Below are 17,499 nucleotides of genomic sequence, written 5' to 3' on the forward strand. Positions count from 1 at the left end.
GCTACAAAGCATACCCAAAACAGCTGATTCCTATGAAATATACAGTGCCGTTGGCTGCGGGCTTTGTGTGCTTTTGAAATAAACGTTTTAAGCCCTACCAAGCGATAAAATTTTAAATGAATTCGCACAATGCAAAAACAGTCTTCTAGACTAGATTTGTTGTATTTCTTCCTGTCCCATTTAAAAGAGAGATTGTTTCGTTCATCAAAAACCAGCCCTACCGGACCGGAAACTGTTTAATTGCTAAGTCCGTGTATTATGAACTGGAGGGTGACGAAATATAGAGACACCACAAAGGTCAACATTTAGCAGACGTTTAAACTCAAACTGTCTTAGGATTTGAGACTTAATTAGCTTCAAATGCCATATTGATTCGTGGACTTAACTGGTGATACCGTTCATGTAGAAGGCTCAAGCGAGCAGACCTCCACGGATCAATCTATCTACCCATCTCTTACGAATCAGTGACTAAACCAATGGCCTTCGACAGATCTAGATTGATGAAGTTTCCTTATTTTAATCAGATATTTCAGAGACTAGATGTAGTTTTTGGATCCAAACGGCGAGAGGGTTTTGCGACGATCAGGGGACAAAAGGGAACATGCCTGTCGTCACCGGACAAAATCCCTAAGAGACGATCCACTGTTCTTCTGTAAGAGCTAAGAACTTATTTTGCGAATGATTTCCGTGGTGACATGGTTCTAAACTGACACGTAGGCTGTTATCAGTTGGGATTTTTCTCGTGCCTGCCTACTATGGAGGCAAAATTCTGCCCACTGAATGAGTACTTGCAAATCTATGCACTCGGTTCCAGTTTACTACAACAGACCTCACGAGACTAGTATAGAACAACTAACAAATCGAAGCAGCCACTGGATTCCATAATAATCAACCTACCCACAAACGACCCCAATTTCTAATCTTGAAATATTGGCATTTGCAGTTACTGTTTTACCACTTAAATGTATCTTTAAAAAGTCGTACATATTACAACTCAAAATCCAATAAAATGGGAAAAGCATAACTTCGATAGAAAATGAAAACTCCAACTGTTTGAAGCCCCAAAAAGGCCGGTCGAAAATCGGTAGCAGCAAATTCACTCAACTATAAATAAACAGTAGAACTACACAGTTGGCATTTGCGCGCGTCCACATCGTGTGATGGGAGGAATGAGTTCATTTGAACACGCAACACAGCTGTGAAAGACGACCACACAAACATAGGGCATAAAACCAGGATGAAAGTGGAAGTGTTGAAAGTAGTAATAGTGTCGGAATGTGTGTATACGTACAAAAACTGAGGTAAAGTGAACCACAGAGGCAGGCGTGGCGGTGTTGAGCAGAGAATATGGGGAGGGGAGGAGGACAGTGCTAAAGGACGGAGACGGCCGTGTCCGAGACACCAGGGATAAGGGGTTCAAAGACATCGAGACGGCGATGGCTGGGATCGTCAGGCAGAAAGTGAGCGAGGGGCAGCCAGCGGTTATTCACGATGGCGAGGCAGAGGGCATGGTCGCGCGCATCCCCCCAACCCCCATTGGGGGGCACCGCCGATCGTTGCACCGTAGCCATCTCCACCATCAGCGTTGCTGGAAAGAGACCCTCATCGCTGCCGCCGCCCCTGGCTACCCGCTCCATTACTCCCACAACCGACGCTTCTACATTATCACATTCGCTGCCCTTGTTGTGTAGGCCACTGTGTGCATAAGGCGAAACAAACTCACTTCACTTCCACTCCTATCTGGTGCCCCTTTTTCGCACACCTACTTAGTTTTGCTGATCTTTAGCAATGTGCTTTATAAACAATAGGATTCCGTGCATTAATCAGGGACCCCAATTGAAACATCTCCTGTGTCGATGTTTTCACATTTCTGTAGACATTTCGTCAAGGCATGCCTCTAAATTCAAATTAACCTTAAGACCAAGTTGCTGTGATCTTACGGTTCCGTTTAAAATTGCGTCCCAGAAGATTACAGACTAAATAATGCGTAATGCGACTTCTCAGTCACTAAACAAAAGTCATGAGATACAGTCTTAAAGTACAAGATGAGCAAGCGCAATAAAATAAAGGTAATCGTTACTTAAAAAGTTTTTAAAATGAGAACATACCAAGAGCCAGTATGAAAGACTCGACCGCAATTTTTAAAATGCAGGACACGCAACTTTTCGCTGGCACACACACGGTCTATGAAGTAAAGGCTCCAGTCCCAATTGTAATCGTCATAAATGCAAAAGTTCTTAAAACGAAAAAAATGGTGCATTTGCTACCTTCTGGTAGGAGCTGTCCAGCGAATCCAAAAATTAGATTTCAAATACCGTACCTGGATTCCGTCGATCAACGCTCAAAAATTTTCCATAAAAAGTAAGAGGGGAGGGAGGGGAAGGGAACAAGATGTGGATGCGCATTTAATGTAAAGTTTAAAGAAGAACTCCACCGTGGAAGGCAGTCAATTTTCTCCCAATAACAAACATAAGTTTGAAGGAGAATGTGCATCAGCAAGAGTCAGCAACTTTTAAATTTTTATACAAAACTGAACTAAGTTTGCATTTTGGGTGAAAGAAGAAAGTTCCACTACAAGCAAGAATACCTACTTTCCAGTATGGTTCCAATTTTTGAAACAGATTTTTCGTAAACGCCATTCCCATGTTGTGCTTGGAAGAGATCCAATAAGTTTCGTGCACCTATTCAAGAAAATTCCACCAAAATTGCTCATTAGCCATTGGTATAATTCATTAGGTGAGGTAAAAAAAATTGAAGGTAGCATAAACAAAACTACCAAAGTAGCGCTTTGATCAATAGTTTAATTTCAAAAGCAAGTGCCTCTTGAAGCGGGTCTAAGTAAAGGCAAAATAAAACTGCACCGCATACGATGTGATGGTACATTTGGATGACATGCCGAAATGTAAAACCGAATGGTTAACCGAGGGATTTGGGAGTTTAATCCCTTTTGTCTTCCACAATAAGCTACTAGGCAACACCAATTCCATATGTATGGTCAATCATGATGAGATGTGATTAAGTGCCATGATATTCACCGATTTGTTTGAGTGACTTAAGCTTAAGCGCATACAATACGGTATTTCATTGCTTGGATAAGTTGCAAATATTAAAAAAACTTACGATTTCAGATGCGTTGTAAGTTTGCAAATTTTCATAGGACCCCAGGGCTATGACATCGAAGCTAAAATAAGTATGATAACCTCGAAGCTAACTCAGGATATTTTTACTATCTCATGAAATTTTTTTGAATAATAACACAGATATGCGCCTCAAATCAAATTAAACTAACTGAAGATTTCCAGATGCATAAAACTGAAGCGAATATATATCGCAGGATTGACACGTATTCATTAATACAGATTTATTATTATCGAGGCATGGCTCTCGTTAGCTTAAAAAACGTCTCAGTTACATTCTGAAGCGATTTAGGTAATCGCTTAAATCAATCAAAATGTTCACAAAGAAGTGGTCAAATAAATAAGGCAATAAATTATCTTAAAATCTGACGTTTTTACGAAAAAAACACTAGCTCTGCTTGTTCAAAAGTAAAAAAAATTAGACTCACCTTGTGTTAAGTTGTTTGGCTAAGCTGAGAACGTGAAGCATATCCTTGAGGACAATATAATCTTCCTCCAATAAGATATATTGGCCGTTGAAGGATTTTGATATATTCATCTTATTAATCACAAAACAAAGCTAGACCGAAGACACAAAAAGAAACTAATAGTTGGCTTTTTTATTTATGATTCCAAATTACTCTTAATCTGTGTATCATTACAAACTTGGCCAGTGAAAACCACATGGTGTAACTTCCTTGAACGTTTGACACTGTAATGCCAACACACAACAACACATACTGTCGGGTCGAGCTTTTGCAGACCGAGCGATAGCATGAACGCCTATACGCGTTTTCCGTGACCCGACGCTCAAGGCGTCCAAACGGGGATCAACGGCAGTCGTACGCAGGGACAGCGGTGGGAGCTAGTCTAATTAGCGGCTGGCCAATATTCAGTCACACACACATCTCTGTACATCCTCTGTGTCTCCAGCAAGGTGCGGGAAAGACTTCAAATCGACTACGACCTCATTAAAATTCTACTTTTGCGTGAGTCGAGTACCACAAGGGTACAAAGGCTACCTCACCCAATGCAAATTGTAAACTTCGATAACACCCACCATTGGCCACGCCATCAAGTGTTTCATCCCCTGTGCATGCAAACACCGGCATATGCCGGTGAAAAGGTTGGTATCGTTCTACGCGAATATAAACTCAACCTCAAACCTACCCCATACATCACCTAGGGGAGCAAAGTCATCCAGATACATGGTCAACAGTTTCTTGCCCTTATTATCACTACACGGTGTCAGTTTCCCTTCATTCTTACAGTCCCCGACATACTATGAGCCCTTCATTAGTGCTGACTTTCTCTCACACTTTATCTTGACCGTTAGTCTCCTCAGCGGTGTAAAACTCCACGACAGTGCCACAACATTTACCGTTCTACGAAAAGGTACTGCGATCAATTCGACGGCATCCGAATGGATTTGCTCCCTGATAACCAGTTCTCAACACTTAATTCCCCAGCATTGCGCAACTGGCCCCCCCTGACAATGAAATAAGATATTGTGTACACTAATAGCAATGCTTGCTCTCCCGTCTCAGCAAGACCAAGATGCCTGCTCGCAGAGAAACTCAAAACAGCCAAAATAAAATTTAACTAAAGCTGAACTTAGGTTTTATCCATCCTGCCAGCAGCCCGTGGTCTTCTCATCCCTGCATAGTACCCAAGAAGTTATCGAAGTTTAAAATTTGCATTGGGTGAGGTAGCCTTTGTACCCTTGTGGTACTCGACTCACGCAAAAGTAGAATTTTAATGAGGTCGTAGTCGATTTGAAGTCTTTCCCGCACCTTGCTGGAGACACAGAGGATGTACAGAGATGTGTGTGTGACTGAATATTGGCCAGCCGCTAATTAGACTAGCTTCCACCGCTGTCCCTGTGTACGACTGCCGTTGATCCCCGTTTGGACGCCTTGAGCGTCGGGTCACGGAAAACGCGTATAGGCGTTCATGCCATCGCTCGGTCTGCAAAAGCGCGCCCCAACAGTATGTGTGGTTGTGTGTTGGCATCACAGTATTAAATTCATACAGTCTCTATCATGAGAGTTTATTTTATCATATTTCGCATCGTTACGGGGACCCCACACCCTTCCGTTTTCCTGAAATACCATTTTGTCTTTGTGAACTTCTAGGATGACTAACCTTGGACCACAAAAGATGGTAAAGACATTTTAAAGGGTTGGACAAAGAGAAACTTTAAAATGCGATCTGATAAATTGTTTAAAAGGTAAAAATTGCCCAATTAACCTAATAGGTTGAATTGGTTAAAACATCAAGGAGACAGTCTTACTTTCCAGATCCAGTGATGCTTCACTTGGGCAAAACGGGTATCACGGTAGTTGCCCGCAATATCCGGCCACTCATGATTCAGACAATCTTTGGCTCTAAAGCACAATTTTTTTCTTTTCATTAAAAATAAATTTTCCACCTCATTCCTACTGTTCCGCCTAGTTCTACTACAAAAGTTAAGATAGATCATAGTTTTTGGGCAAACCAATGTCTGAAATCATTTTCCAAAAAACAGATGGAAGGCAGATGAAATTCCATAATTAAATAAGGTTTCTGAAATCTAAGTAGAGTTTGAACTTTAGCGGTTATTTTCCGTGACCCTGCGGTCACGTACAATGCCAGATAACATTTTAACAGTGCGGTTAAATAAACAGCCAGTTGAAACAAGTTCATTGATAATACGATATAAAAGCACCGTTTATAAAGATATAAACACTGAGTACGTAGCAATATTGATCTATTTATACGATGACCTTGTTGTCTTAGGTTGTCGATGCACCTTTTGCGCAGAGCATGTTGATTCCAACAATTTGCGAAGATACATAGCTCAACAAAAAAACGTTTTTTCCAGATGATTTGACAACTTAAGGTGAACCACAGAATATTTAGGTGACGCACTATTAGAAACAAATTTCATATTCCACATAAAATCGTAAAATAAAAGGAAGTTACCACTGAGTTAGCAAAAAAACAATGTATTAGTAATAAAGTGATGGAGCGAAGTAAATTACTTTCACGCATGCTCATAAACCTATGACGAAAGCACGTAGGCTGAGCGCCTCCCCTAATGTCGCTAAGCTTAAATGGCTTCACACGAGAAAATAATAGAGGTAGCTTCAATTCATCCTCATCCGAAGTTATTGACACATTGATCGATTAAAGGCTTTGTATACAGCAAATGTCATATGATATAGTTATTAAAAATTTTCCAGTGAGACCATTATGAGAATCGGCCAAGAGCGGAGGCTCGAGGCATAAAAAAATAACTCATTTAAAAGACATTATTTCGGTGGATCACTTATTTGAGATTAATGGAGTACAAACAACAATTTAAATGATTACAAAAAAGGAAAACCTGAAACCGGGTAGTGCTTGGTAGTTTTTACCTACAATAGGCTACAGTTCAGGCAGTTTCAGAACAAAAGGGCATGCCATATTTCGAAAGCGGTAGGAAACCTAATCACATAAAACATGACAAGTAGGCGAGACTTTCTTAATACGTATTCCAAAGTTTGCCCTTCTAAGTTGAAGATTAGGAGTGCGAAAATGTCTCGATATGTAGGCCAACTAATTTTACATGTTATGCCACCTATATCATGAGATGAGGAACATGGGCAAACAAATTCAAAAAATCATGTATTCCACGTCAAATGGAGATTAGATACGGCTTCATAACGACTAAGCGACAAAACGCCTGGCGAATTGCAGACTATGAGGGGAGGGGCAAAATTAACGATACGACAAAAATTTGCACATTCATGGTAAATGGGCACCTTGCTACCCAGTATCCCTAGGTCCCCATTTTAGATAATTGCTTTGACGATAACAACGCAATAGGCATTTTTTATAAGAAATGTTTTTACATACCAATATGCAAATAAGTTCAGATATTTATGAATTTTAAAGCAAAGACTCCACTGAAGTAATTATTTGCTAACCAATAAATCTATCAATTCCGATGAAGGCATTCAAATTAGCACACAGATAATACTGCAAAGCGAAAAATCGCCTTAACACAAAATTCGTACAAATAAAATTTAGAATTAATCGAACTACTAATATCAGCTACTCATAAAAAGCAGATTGGAACTTGGAATAAAATAAACGTCGACAACAAAGTGCAACTACTAAACATTTCTCAAAAACCGATCTAACAGGCATACGGGTTACTTTGATCCCCAGCCACAAATTCTCAATTTACCGCAGGTAGAAAAGAAAGATTATGGCAAAAAGGTGATAAATCAAAGTCATTGCCAGCATACCCGCGAGTATGACAATCTCTTGGATCAGGGCCAGGGAATAAATTGAGGAAAATTTGGCGACTGTACGGAAAGAATATCTGCGTGAAACGGACAAATCGGATGGCGGCAATCATGCGATTGATTTCCGGGGAAAAAAAGTCGTGACTGAACACCACAAGTGCTTCTTCAATTCCACGCACTCTCCTAAGCGATTCGATCAAATACAGAAGATGAGTGTAACGTTGATGGACCTAAAGAAAATTGCGTTAGTGTGTGCATTTCCTAAAAAATCTAGGTTCATAATTGTCATTGTTATTGGTAAGTCCTACCGTTTGAGAGGCGATACCTTGATGACCTTTTACCTGATTTCTCCAGTGTCTCTCAAACACTAAAGTTCCTCTAGTTACCATATTATTTGTAACTTTCTTCATTAAAAAAAGCGATAACCGTGGCTTAAATGGTCAGCAGAAGCGAAAAGAGGTAGCTTTAGATTGGGGAAAACTCCATATTTTTGTCACCATGATCCGACTTATGGACATTAAAATCATCTTATAAGTATAAATGAAGCTTGCTTACCTGGACAATGATAATAAAGAGGGGGGAAGCTTTACCAAAACGGTCTATGTTGTGAATATATTGGGCTTCATTGACGCTATGAATGTGATTTCTGAGTAAGTGAAGGTTTGCAACAATTGCGGCTTTGGTAGGCGTCCATGTGAAGTCGGAGGAATTGTAGAAAGCAATGGGAAGAGATGCATTTGTGAAGAACATTAGTTCGGTCCCGTTTTCAAACAGGCTCGACTTCTGGAGACTCTGGATCTAAAAGAAATTCAATCTAATATTCACATCCAACCCAGGCTTCAAATTAGTGCTTTTTTAAACATACCGAAAATAAAAAGTTCACTATTCTTAGGGAGCATATAAGGACATCATTTTGTGAAATATCCCCAGGTTAAACCCACTGCTTACAAAGAAGCAATAGTATAAGCACATTTTTAAATTTCGAGTCACGAAAGTGTAAAAGGTCAGGTTTATGTCCAAAATTTTTGCTAATTTTTCATTTACAAATCTAGTAAGTTGTTAGATAAATTTTAAAAGAACTTTAATTACAAAAATACGGGAATTTACATCTGGAAGACAAAAGCAAAGGAAAAAAAATGTTGCAATGGATTTGATTTTACTAGGCACCTAATTTTTTATCCAAAAATCATGACTTGTTATGGACGGAAGAAGACTTGAAATAAGTCCGATCCACGAATGCAAGGGCTGAGCATAATAACTTAATGCTTTACTGTACTCTAAGTTGGTAGCTTAGAAAATATTTCATCCAAAACAAAGGCGTTAAATGTGGGTAACTTTATGAGAAATAAAGTAGAAAACGCTTCCAACACAGCTACAAATTGCCAAAAACTGTGTATGATAAAGTTCTTTTCTAGAAAATGAAATCATTCGCTAACACGAGTAAAATTACTGCCAATTAATTTGGTAAATATGTTACGGAAGACCACGCGGTAATTAAAAATCGTTGATATGTGTAAGACTACGCAAATCGAACAAACCGTACCTTTTTGCTGTTCCGGTCAGTAATAAAAAAATTAAAATTCTTCTTTTCAGAGAGTCCGCCAATATTTGCGATTCTCGAAGTGTTGAAGACAACAATCGCAATAAAGCAGAAAATCAACACAAGTGGATAAGCTATTCGTCGACGAAGGGGCATTATCAGAATCCTAAGTAGAAGACAGTATGCAAAAGTTATCTCTAAAAGCCAAGTAAGCAATATTAGCTCCTAAATCGGTCATAGCAATTAAAAGACCCTATAAAAACTGAAATGATTAGACATAAAATGCAGTTTGGAAAATTTCCCACAGGCGTCTGCTTGAAATTAAAGGAACATCTTGTTACAGATTCTATACAGATTGTGACCCGAACTACCTGGTGAGTATTTCTATAAGACAACATCGCACGATCGATTCTAGAAGAAATCAAAGAAATAATGGATCATGGATTGATCCCAAAGGTACAGCCTAGAACTGCACAGAAGTCAGCTTATGTGGGTAGGCCACACGCAATACATCACAGAAAACAATTGTGTCAATTTTTAATTGCTGCGTTAATTCCAAACATCCAGGTATTCTGGACTCAGTCCACATTAGGCCAGAAAATGATTGAACTAGACATCTAAAGGCAGTAAAAGCACCTGAAAATAAGATTTATGCAAAGCGCTAAGGTAAGGATTTAAAAAAAGGCAAATCCATAATGTGTACAACGACAGAATAGTGATCTAGACTAGTGGTTTGAGAACAACGAAAAGAGAATTAGGTTCAAATAACAAATACCATTCTCACATAGTCCCCCACATTTCCTGTTTAAAAATATTAAATAAGAAATTCATGGGCCTGATTTCGAGCAATGCCACTCAAATCTGCCATTACGACGGGACCAATCATTAACATGTAAGCCACAAAAATATCGTAAGAGCACACGCAATAAAAACAAAACCCGACGTATCTGCTCAAGATATAATTGTAAAAGACGTAATAACGATAACCAGCTTAGATGTAAATATATAGGAGAATCTATAGTTCGATCAAACTTGTTAAAAATATATTACTACAAGAGGTCTCACAAAAAACACGCAAACCTCACCTGAACAAAACAATCCTATGCTTTCAGCAGTAAAATCGTAGTTCACTTAACCTCGCAAATTTGCAGGCACGGCATCCCAGCAATGCAGTCGATATTGAGTGCATTAACGCCAGCTTGAGAAACGCGGCAGTTGTTTAAGGCAATGCAAAAGGCGGTATAGGAAACAAAAATACGGGTAGCCCAAAAACCAAAAATTAAAAAAATTGTAAAAAATATTGAAGTTTGCAGGTTAAATTAGCATATATTCAATAGTAAACTGATTTTGGGAGCAAATTTTAGGCTTTCTAGAGAAAACGAATTAGGACGGCGTTGAAAAATGTTTTAAAGTGTATGCTGAATAGTAAAATGGTCTTATAAGAAACTTTTCAAGCTTTCTGTGCCAATACGCTCCTAATTTGAACTAATCAGGCGGCTCATGTCATCTTAAACTAGATTGCTTAGTTGTCAGCGTCAACTAAAGCAACCAATGCAATTTTTGCCATCCTCGGGCAGATTCTCAACTACTATGCGGAGCGAGGCTCCTCGGTCTCCGCTCCCCGATTCCCAGCGTTCCTAGACAAGCCCGGTTGATTCGCTTTGGACATCTTTATTAAAGGTGACAAGAGGGATAGGGAAAATACAATATTCAAGACGGAGGGGAGCCGCGGTCACTAGGTCAGGGAGGGGACGACCCGGCTACAAGGTTCGAATTTCCTGTTTGCCTCCTCCCTGAAAAGCACATTAAAACAACATAAGTACTACAATTATATATTGATCAAGATTATTTTCAAGTTTTCCGTCATGGAAAAGCCTATTAAAATTAAACAGCTTATTATGATTCCTGAGGATGTAAGTAAGTACAGATTTAAAGTAACGTTGTTGCAAAAAGTGATAAAGCATAGTTGCAAAAAAATGTTCGCAGCTGCGCAAATCCGTATTTTGGTAGGTAATTCATCCTTTTAAAAAAATGGACGATTTGGAATCCAGATCACGTCAGAATAGCATGAGTTCTTTAGAACGACCCTTTTAAATTGTTTGGTATTCTAACTGCTTCTCTATGTGCCTTAAAAGGGAAACAGGCACTCGTAATTATTGACACTATAATAATTACTCCGGTTCTTTAAATATTATATGCATGAACGCTCATCTACTGCATGTGGATGTTATTGGGACTAAGGTAAGGCTTTTTCTAAAAGGCTTTACTTTGCCGTAGAAATAGCAAGAGTAAATCACGTGAAGTATTTTATAACACTCATAATTCTGAGGTCATGTGAAGTGCGCAGTTCATCAACACAATTTTCCGCGCGAAATCCTACGACAGATAGGTAAGACCTCCATTTTTATTGTAACCACGCTTCAGTTTAAGGTCTTATTACTCAACAACATTTGTGTGTACTAACTATGGAGAATAACCTTTCTGTGGAATATATCAGATGGTTCTATAAACCACTGAAATGCAAGAACATTACCCCAACTGTCGAACCATTTTCCGGATATGATACTGTTCGTATCGAAACAAAGTACCAAGAATTTTGTAATGGTCTGAATTTGGGTGACTGCAAGCTTGAAGTTAGAGAAGGGTTGTATGAAATCGACTTTTCAACTCGATTGTGCACCCCAATTTACTGGAATTGCGATCGAATTCCTAAGGTTTCAAGGAGCATCTTTTGGCGATCAGCGATTGTTCAAAGAGGGCTGTGGTTTAGAACTGATAACTGGCAGCCAATAGATGAAGCCGAATCCAAAGCGCTAGAAGATGTTTACATTAATGAAATCCTGAAATTGCCGAATCTCCTGGTACCTAAAAATGAAAAAAATGATGGTATGCAATGTCGAAAAATCTAGTTCAGTCATTGCTTCCTTGAATATTAATAACAGATACTACAGATTCTTAAAGAACGGTGATGTCTATCTTGATACGAATGCTGCTGCACACTACTTCAGGAAAAAGTACTCGATGATTGACGGTAAATTCTGGCAAATAAGACATTTGTTCAGGCATCCTCTTATCAAGGGGTTATAATAAACTTGCAACAAAGGATGATCAACCTTCTGATGTATCACATCTTGTCTTCATTGCACATGGAATCGGACAAACTCTAGGTAGCATCACATGGGACTGCATAAGGTACTAGCCTTTTTTTAAAAAGATGCTATAAACAAGTTGCTTGTTAATTAACGTGGCTCCGATAATGGCAGAGTTTTCTGTTTCCTTTTACTGAGATAAGACGTCAGGTGCTCAACTGGTGTTTGATTCTACCGTATTTTAGATTACGAGAAACGTGCTCAAGGCTGAAAAAAAAGTACTTTACGAAGTACAAGGGTCGATTGGAGTTCCTACCTATTGAATGGCGTACAAATCTACCATTAAATGAGGGAATTATACGCAGTGTCACTATAACGGATTGTCAGCCTCTACGTGCTTACCTCAATAGTACTGCACTAGATATTATGTATTATACGAGTTCCATACAACGCATGGAGATTATGAGGGCCTTCCATCACGAAGTTGTTCGTCTCTATAGTCTCTTCTGTGCACGTAATCCTCACTTTACAGAACGTGGTGGCAAAGTTTCTATTATGGCGCACTCTCTTGGTGCTGTAGTGGCCTTTGATGTTCTCACAACATCCACACCCATGTACTCAGATATGGCCTATATTTGCATGTTGCAAGTAAGGAACAATATTGGTTTTCTTAGAATTTAAAGAGATATCCTATTTGATTTCAAGTATTTTGATTCAAGATTTTGGAGGAATAAAATTTCGTAAAGGTGTCAATTAAAGATGAAAAATGCTTGATGTTCACGCAAACTTTCACTATAGGCCAGTTAAGTTCACCGAACTGTTCAGTGTCCACCAGTGTTTATTCAACCGCACTGTCAAAAAGGATTTGAAATTAACGTTATTTGTCCCAGGCTCTCAAATTTAATCTTCCCCTTATAATGAGTTTAACATCTCCTCTTCTATTATTCTTTTACATTTATTTTTCGTACTTAGAAGATGAACAATGAATTTAACGAAAATTGTGACCTGATTTCACATCACACCAGGTAACCGTTTAATTCCCATTGCTTGCGATTATTGACGAATTCAAATATTTGTTCTTAGATTCCATTTCGATACTTTCTTCGTATCGAGGACTAAAGCAAATGGAGCTCTACTTGGTATACAAAGAACAAAATAATTCTCTGCACAATTACCATAACTTTTGCATACCTTGTTGTATGAAGGGCTAACTTAAATATTTCGAAAATTTTGGTATCTCAAAGTTGGCCTATGCACGGTAATTTGTCTACTAGACGCAAAGCAGATTAAAAATCACAGTCTAGTTTCGCGAAAAATAACCACTAATTGTAAACGGTTCATGCCAGTGGCGGTTGAAATATTTTACCTGCTAAAAGTCCCACTGTGTATTTTACGAAAATTGTTCGTAGTCTAACGAAACCTTGTTTCAATTCCGTCACTTTTTAGGTTAACAGAAATAGAGCGAAAACTCCTAAACCGCACAGAATCCCAGAAGGTATTATTTTTGTTGTGCACTTTTTTATCAAAAACATACCAGAATAGTAAGTTGTATTTCAGAGAAAGTTATAGACTTATTGGTAGAAATGCTAATCACGTGTTTCCACGCATTGCCCATTCTTTTCGGCATCCAGTTGATTGAAGAGCAATTGAAGGTTTTGAATTGGTGGTTTAGGCTACTTAAACCGGACTACGACTAATGTTTTGTATTTAACTCAACTGTAAGCGTCTAAGCCAACATGTATGTGCTAAGTCCAAACTACCACTATGTATGGGAGTACAGCATTTGATAAAAATATAGGCAGGACTTTTCTGAATCTTACTCTATTTGGAACCAAGTGTTCTTGTCAGATTTCTCCTGTTTAAATGTGTCATCGACACCGTACTTATTTGGCTCTTTTGAAAGAGTCTCCTAGCGTCTCAATAACGCTTTAGATAGTGCTTAATGGATGTGTTTTAATTCCAACCTTCTGCCGGTTTCTTTTAAATACCCACCTCCGAGGTATGCCCTTCCATTCTCCTGGGCTTTGAGCTCGCTCTAACAAAGCTAGACCCTTTCATACAAGTTGCATTTTCCTCCTTAACTTCATGCGTTGATATTCGAGTAATTTTAACTTCCAGATTTGCTCAAAAATATGATGGAGTGAGAGCACTCCACTCAACACTTGATGTATTTGCAAACCGATTCCCGTTGTAAATGGTTTGCTTCTAAAATACAGGTCTTTCTAACTGTTGATACCATCGATATAAGGATATGTTCCTAAATCAAAGTTGATCTCCACTCCTGCTCTCTTTGTCTACCATCAATAATGGTCCCCATTCGCTGTAATAAGTATGAACAGGCATGTTGAATATCACTACCATTAGTGGATATCTAATTTACCTGACCGTATTTTCACAAGCTTTTGAGACGGGTAATTTTATCAGATTCAGTCTTCAGTGATTCATTGACTGCGTTAAAATACCCCGATATGTGGGTGGATTAGATAATAGTGATGTGGTCATGGTTAGTCTAGGGCACACTAGTATGACAAAAGCACCATCGACTCAAGTAATTTTTGTTCTTTTCAGGATGTACCGGAGCTACCCAGTACCGCCTCATTTCCTGAAGTATGACATTTGGACTTAACGAAGGCACTTTTTGAATTATGCATATTACGGTTATTAATAGCGCCATAAGGATAAGGCACTCCATGGGATCTATCAAACTAACAGAAACTTTTTAGAGATTGACATTTGAAAGGCAAAAACTGTGTGCATACTTGTGTTTCCTTAGTGGGTTTACAGAAAGGCACGTTCTCTACTTAGATGCTTAATCTTCTTGCACTTTCCCGTAAGGCAAGAAATGCATAAACAAGATTCTAGCTGCTTGACAATGTTCAGTAAGTGCGTTCAATAGAGGCTCCTCTCAAAAGAAAACGAACATGGCAAGAATACATCAGACAATATATAACAATAGAGGTAATGGGGCTGAATGTTATTTGTATTATATCAATATTTTTTGGTTTTTGTTTTCGTCAGTACATATAGTTTGAAATAAAGTTTCGGCACAAAGGTTTGGGTTTTTTATTGCCATTCAGCTATAAAAGTTAATTTTATATGCAATAAGTCGCCCGTCATCGCTTCTTCATGGAACTTATCGTCTAAACGCGTGCCCGTTTTCAGTGAAAACGATGTAAGCATAGGAAACATTTAAGCCAATGCATTTGCTTCCCTACCAAGAACTTGAATTTTGAACAAGTTACAAAAAAGGATTTTCAAGATAGTTAAATTTTTTTAACCGGGAAAAGGGTAAATCGCATTTGTTATCAGAATATAAAACTGGAGGATTAAGGGATTAAAACGAATGTAAAAGCAGATAGCATAACACGAGCTTAAACCGTCCCTGACTAGTTTGCGATGAACCACGATAGACTAGTTTAACCTTGATAATCATATCACTGGCTTCAATTCCTGTGATAAAGGTCTCTTCCTAATCCGTTTTTTGTTTTTTTTTTCGATATGCCGATTGTGTTTTTAACACTACTCAGCAAAGCCTGAGAAAATGCAAATGCAGTTTCATTTTCCAACGTATATGAAAGCACTTCGCTGGTAATTATAAAGATTAAAATCATGACAACTTGAGGAATTATAAGCCATGTTTTTGTGGATGTAGATAAAAAATCTCTTTTGCCTCGGCTCTCCTCTGGGTGTTTTCCTCGCTTTACGTGGTGTTAAGCCGACAGATGAAGAAGTGTCACTGGATAAATCCCAGGCGCAAAATGAAGTGGAAGCTCCTGATTCTGATATTGATGAAGATTCAGACGCCAAAAATACCGAGTGTCTGAAGAGTTGTTTAAAATTTAGGGATGAATCCCATCTGCAGAGCAGCAGGACGAACTTCCGACTGTTTAATATATTTCACCCCCGTGATCCAGTTGTATGTTTAAAAACAACTTATATCTGTACTGCTCCGTGAATTTTGGACGTAAATGGAATGTTATATTTTAGGCATATCGTTTAGAACCGCTCATCTTAAGGCATTACACTAATATTCAGCCAGCCGTTATTGGCAATCCCAAGCTCCTCAAAGTTCCTGATCTGCCCAAGAGTCCTCCTGTACGTCCCATGGAAGATTCTTTTGGTTTTATAGAAAAACAGCCAAATAACAAACAGAAAGCAAAGTTTTCGAAGGTATTTACTAAGAAATAGTTATTGCATCAACAGCCTTTGCAGTGAGCACGACCGCATGATTACTTTCAGTTGCAGGCAAGAACGAACTCATCTTCTTCGGTTCCAAAATCTCTCGGTCTCGCACGTAAGCTACCATCTTATATCTAACCATTCATGAATCCCACCACCTTTCACCATCTTTCGTGCAAATATTGGCACCATCCAACCGACTCAGAAAAATTCACTTAGTCTTTTAAAGGCATTAATCTAAAACCATAGACAAGAGCCAGCAGAAACCAGGAAAAATGTGCCGGTAAGACTGATGATAAGGCGCCAAAGTAGAGATACGAAGCGTGGAAAAGAAGACATTAAATGAGTACATACCCGAATCAATGCATGTTTTTGTCTTTCCAAAAAAGTGAATGCCCTGGCAAATTACCTGAAGAAAAGTCACCCTCCAGGAATCGCGAGCCTCTTCGACACATGGGAAGAGCCGGCAGACGGAATGAAAATGATGCCGTCTCCTTCCGAGCGTCATCTCCGCGCACGCATCGACTTCCAGCTTGAAGCTGAAGAACTAACTGTACAGAACCTACTTATGCACGTGTTTACATCGCATGGTGGCTACTGGACGAACGAGGCACTGTGTCTTTTCCTTCTATCACAGATCTTTGGTGAAGCCCCGAAATTCACATCTCCCTAGGGAGTGAAGATCTTCATAAAGAAAATTAGTATTTTTGGATTGAATCTGCTTTATCTTTTTACGGGATTCATTGTTGATAAACTAGAACCAAATTCCCATTTCGCATAAAAGATATGTGGACAGTGCATTTTCCGATGCCATTTCCGGTACTTGAATAAAGTCAATAAAGGCTGCTTTTCAGATCCCTTCCATCGGTTACCAAATGTAATTAGGGACGACTGCCATTTGCTGCTTATATGTATTCCATTACAGCAAACAAAGCAACGGTTATCGGAGTTTCAACGTCGGATTAAGATCAAAATAACTAGTTTATGACATGCTTTCACTTTATACAGCGTTCAGTCGATTAACAAGTCTACCTGTTGCACAAAACCGTACTCGAAACTCTCAACAACCCAACCTAGTTAGCAAACAAAGCGGACTGGAAGAACAAATAAATCCGCACAAGAAAACTGGTGGCATCACGCGGCAGATACCATCATTACATTGCCTAGGTGCCAACTTTGCTGCAAAAAGAGTGACGCCAAAGAATGTACATTCTCTTAATCAATAAACCTAATGAATTGCAAGAAACAAGTACAGGTATACTATTTACATGAGTGACATGTGTACACATGATAAAGATGAT

At 38.9% G+C, this 17,499-nt stretch overlaps 2 protein-coding genes across 2 annotated transcripts; one reads left to right on the forward strand and one right to left on the reverse strand. All coding sequences in view use genetic code 11, as the record gives it.

The window, feature by feature from the left end:
* Nucleotides 1-1,370: 1,370 nt before the first annotated feature.
* On the reverse strand, nucleotides 1,371-10,090 carry EGR_00151 (Alpha-1,6-mannosyl-glycoprotein 2-beta-N-acetylglucosaminyltransferase; the record flags this gene model as incomplete). The annotated part of the gene is made up of 10 exons (XM_024489400.1): nucleotides 1,371-1,695; nucleotides 2,109-2,236; nucleotides 2,592-2,681; nucleotides 3,121-3,181; nucleotides 3,566-3,696; nucleotides 5,410-5,503; nucleotides 7,391-7,620; nucleotides 7,946-8,188; nucleotides 8,934-9,096; nucleotides 10,062-10,090. The coding sequence occupies 10 exons, from the start codon at nucleotides 10,088-10,090 to the stop codon at nucleotides 1,371-1,373; spliced, it is 1,494 nt and encodes a 497-aa protein (XP_024356078.1).
* Nucleotides 10,091-12,481: 2,391 nt separating this feature from the next.
* On the forward strand, nucleotides 12,482-16,871 carry EGR_00152 (Phospholipase DDHD1; the record flags this gene model as incomplete). The annotated part of the gene is made up of 6 exons (XM_024489401.1): nucleotides 12,482-12,667; nucleotides 14,588-14,626; nucleotides 15,672-15,935; nucleotides 16,007-16,114; nucleotides 16,259-16,313; nucleotides 16,588-16,871. 6 exons carry the CDS (start codon nucleotides 12,482-12,484, stop codon nucleotides 16,869-16,871), a joined length of 936 nt encoding a protein of 311 aa, XP_024356079.1.
* Nucleotides 16,872-17,499: the final 628 nt, after the last annotated feature.

Source organism: Echinococcus granulosus, assembly GCF_000524195.1.
Source record: "Echinococcus granulosus chromosome Unknown EG_S00001, whole genome shotgun sequence".
NCBI classification, from domain to species: domain Eukaryota; kingdom Metazoa; phylum Platyhelminthes; class Cestoda; order Cyclophyllidea; family Taeniidae; genus Echinococcus; species Echinococcus granulosus.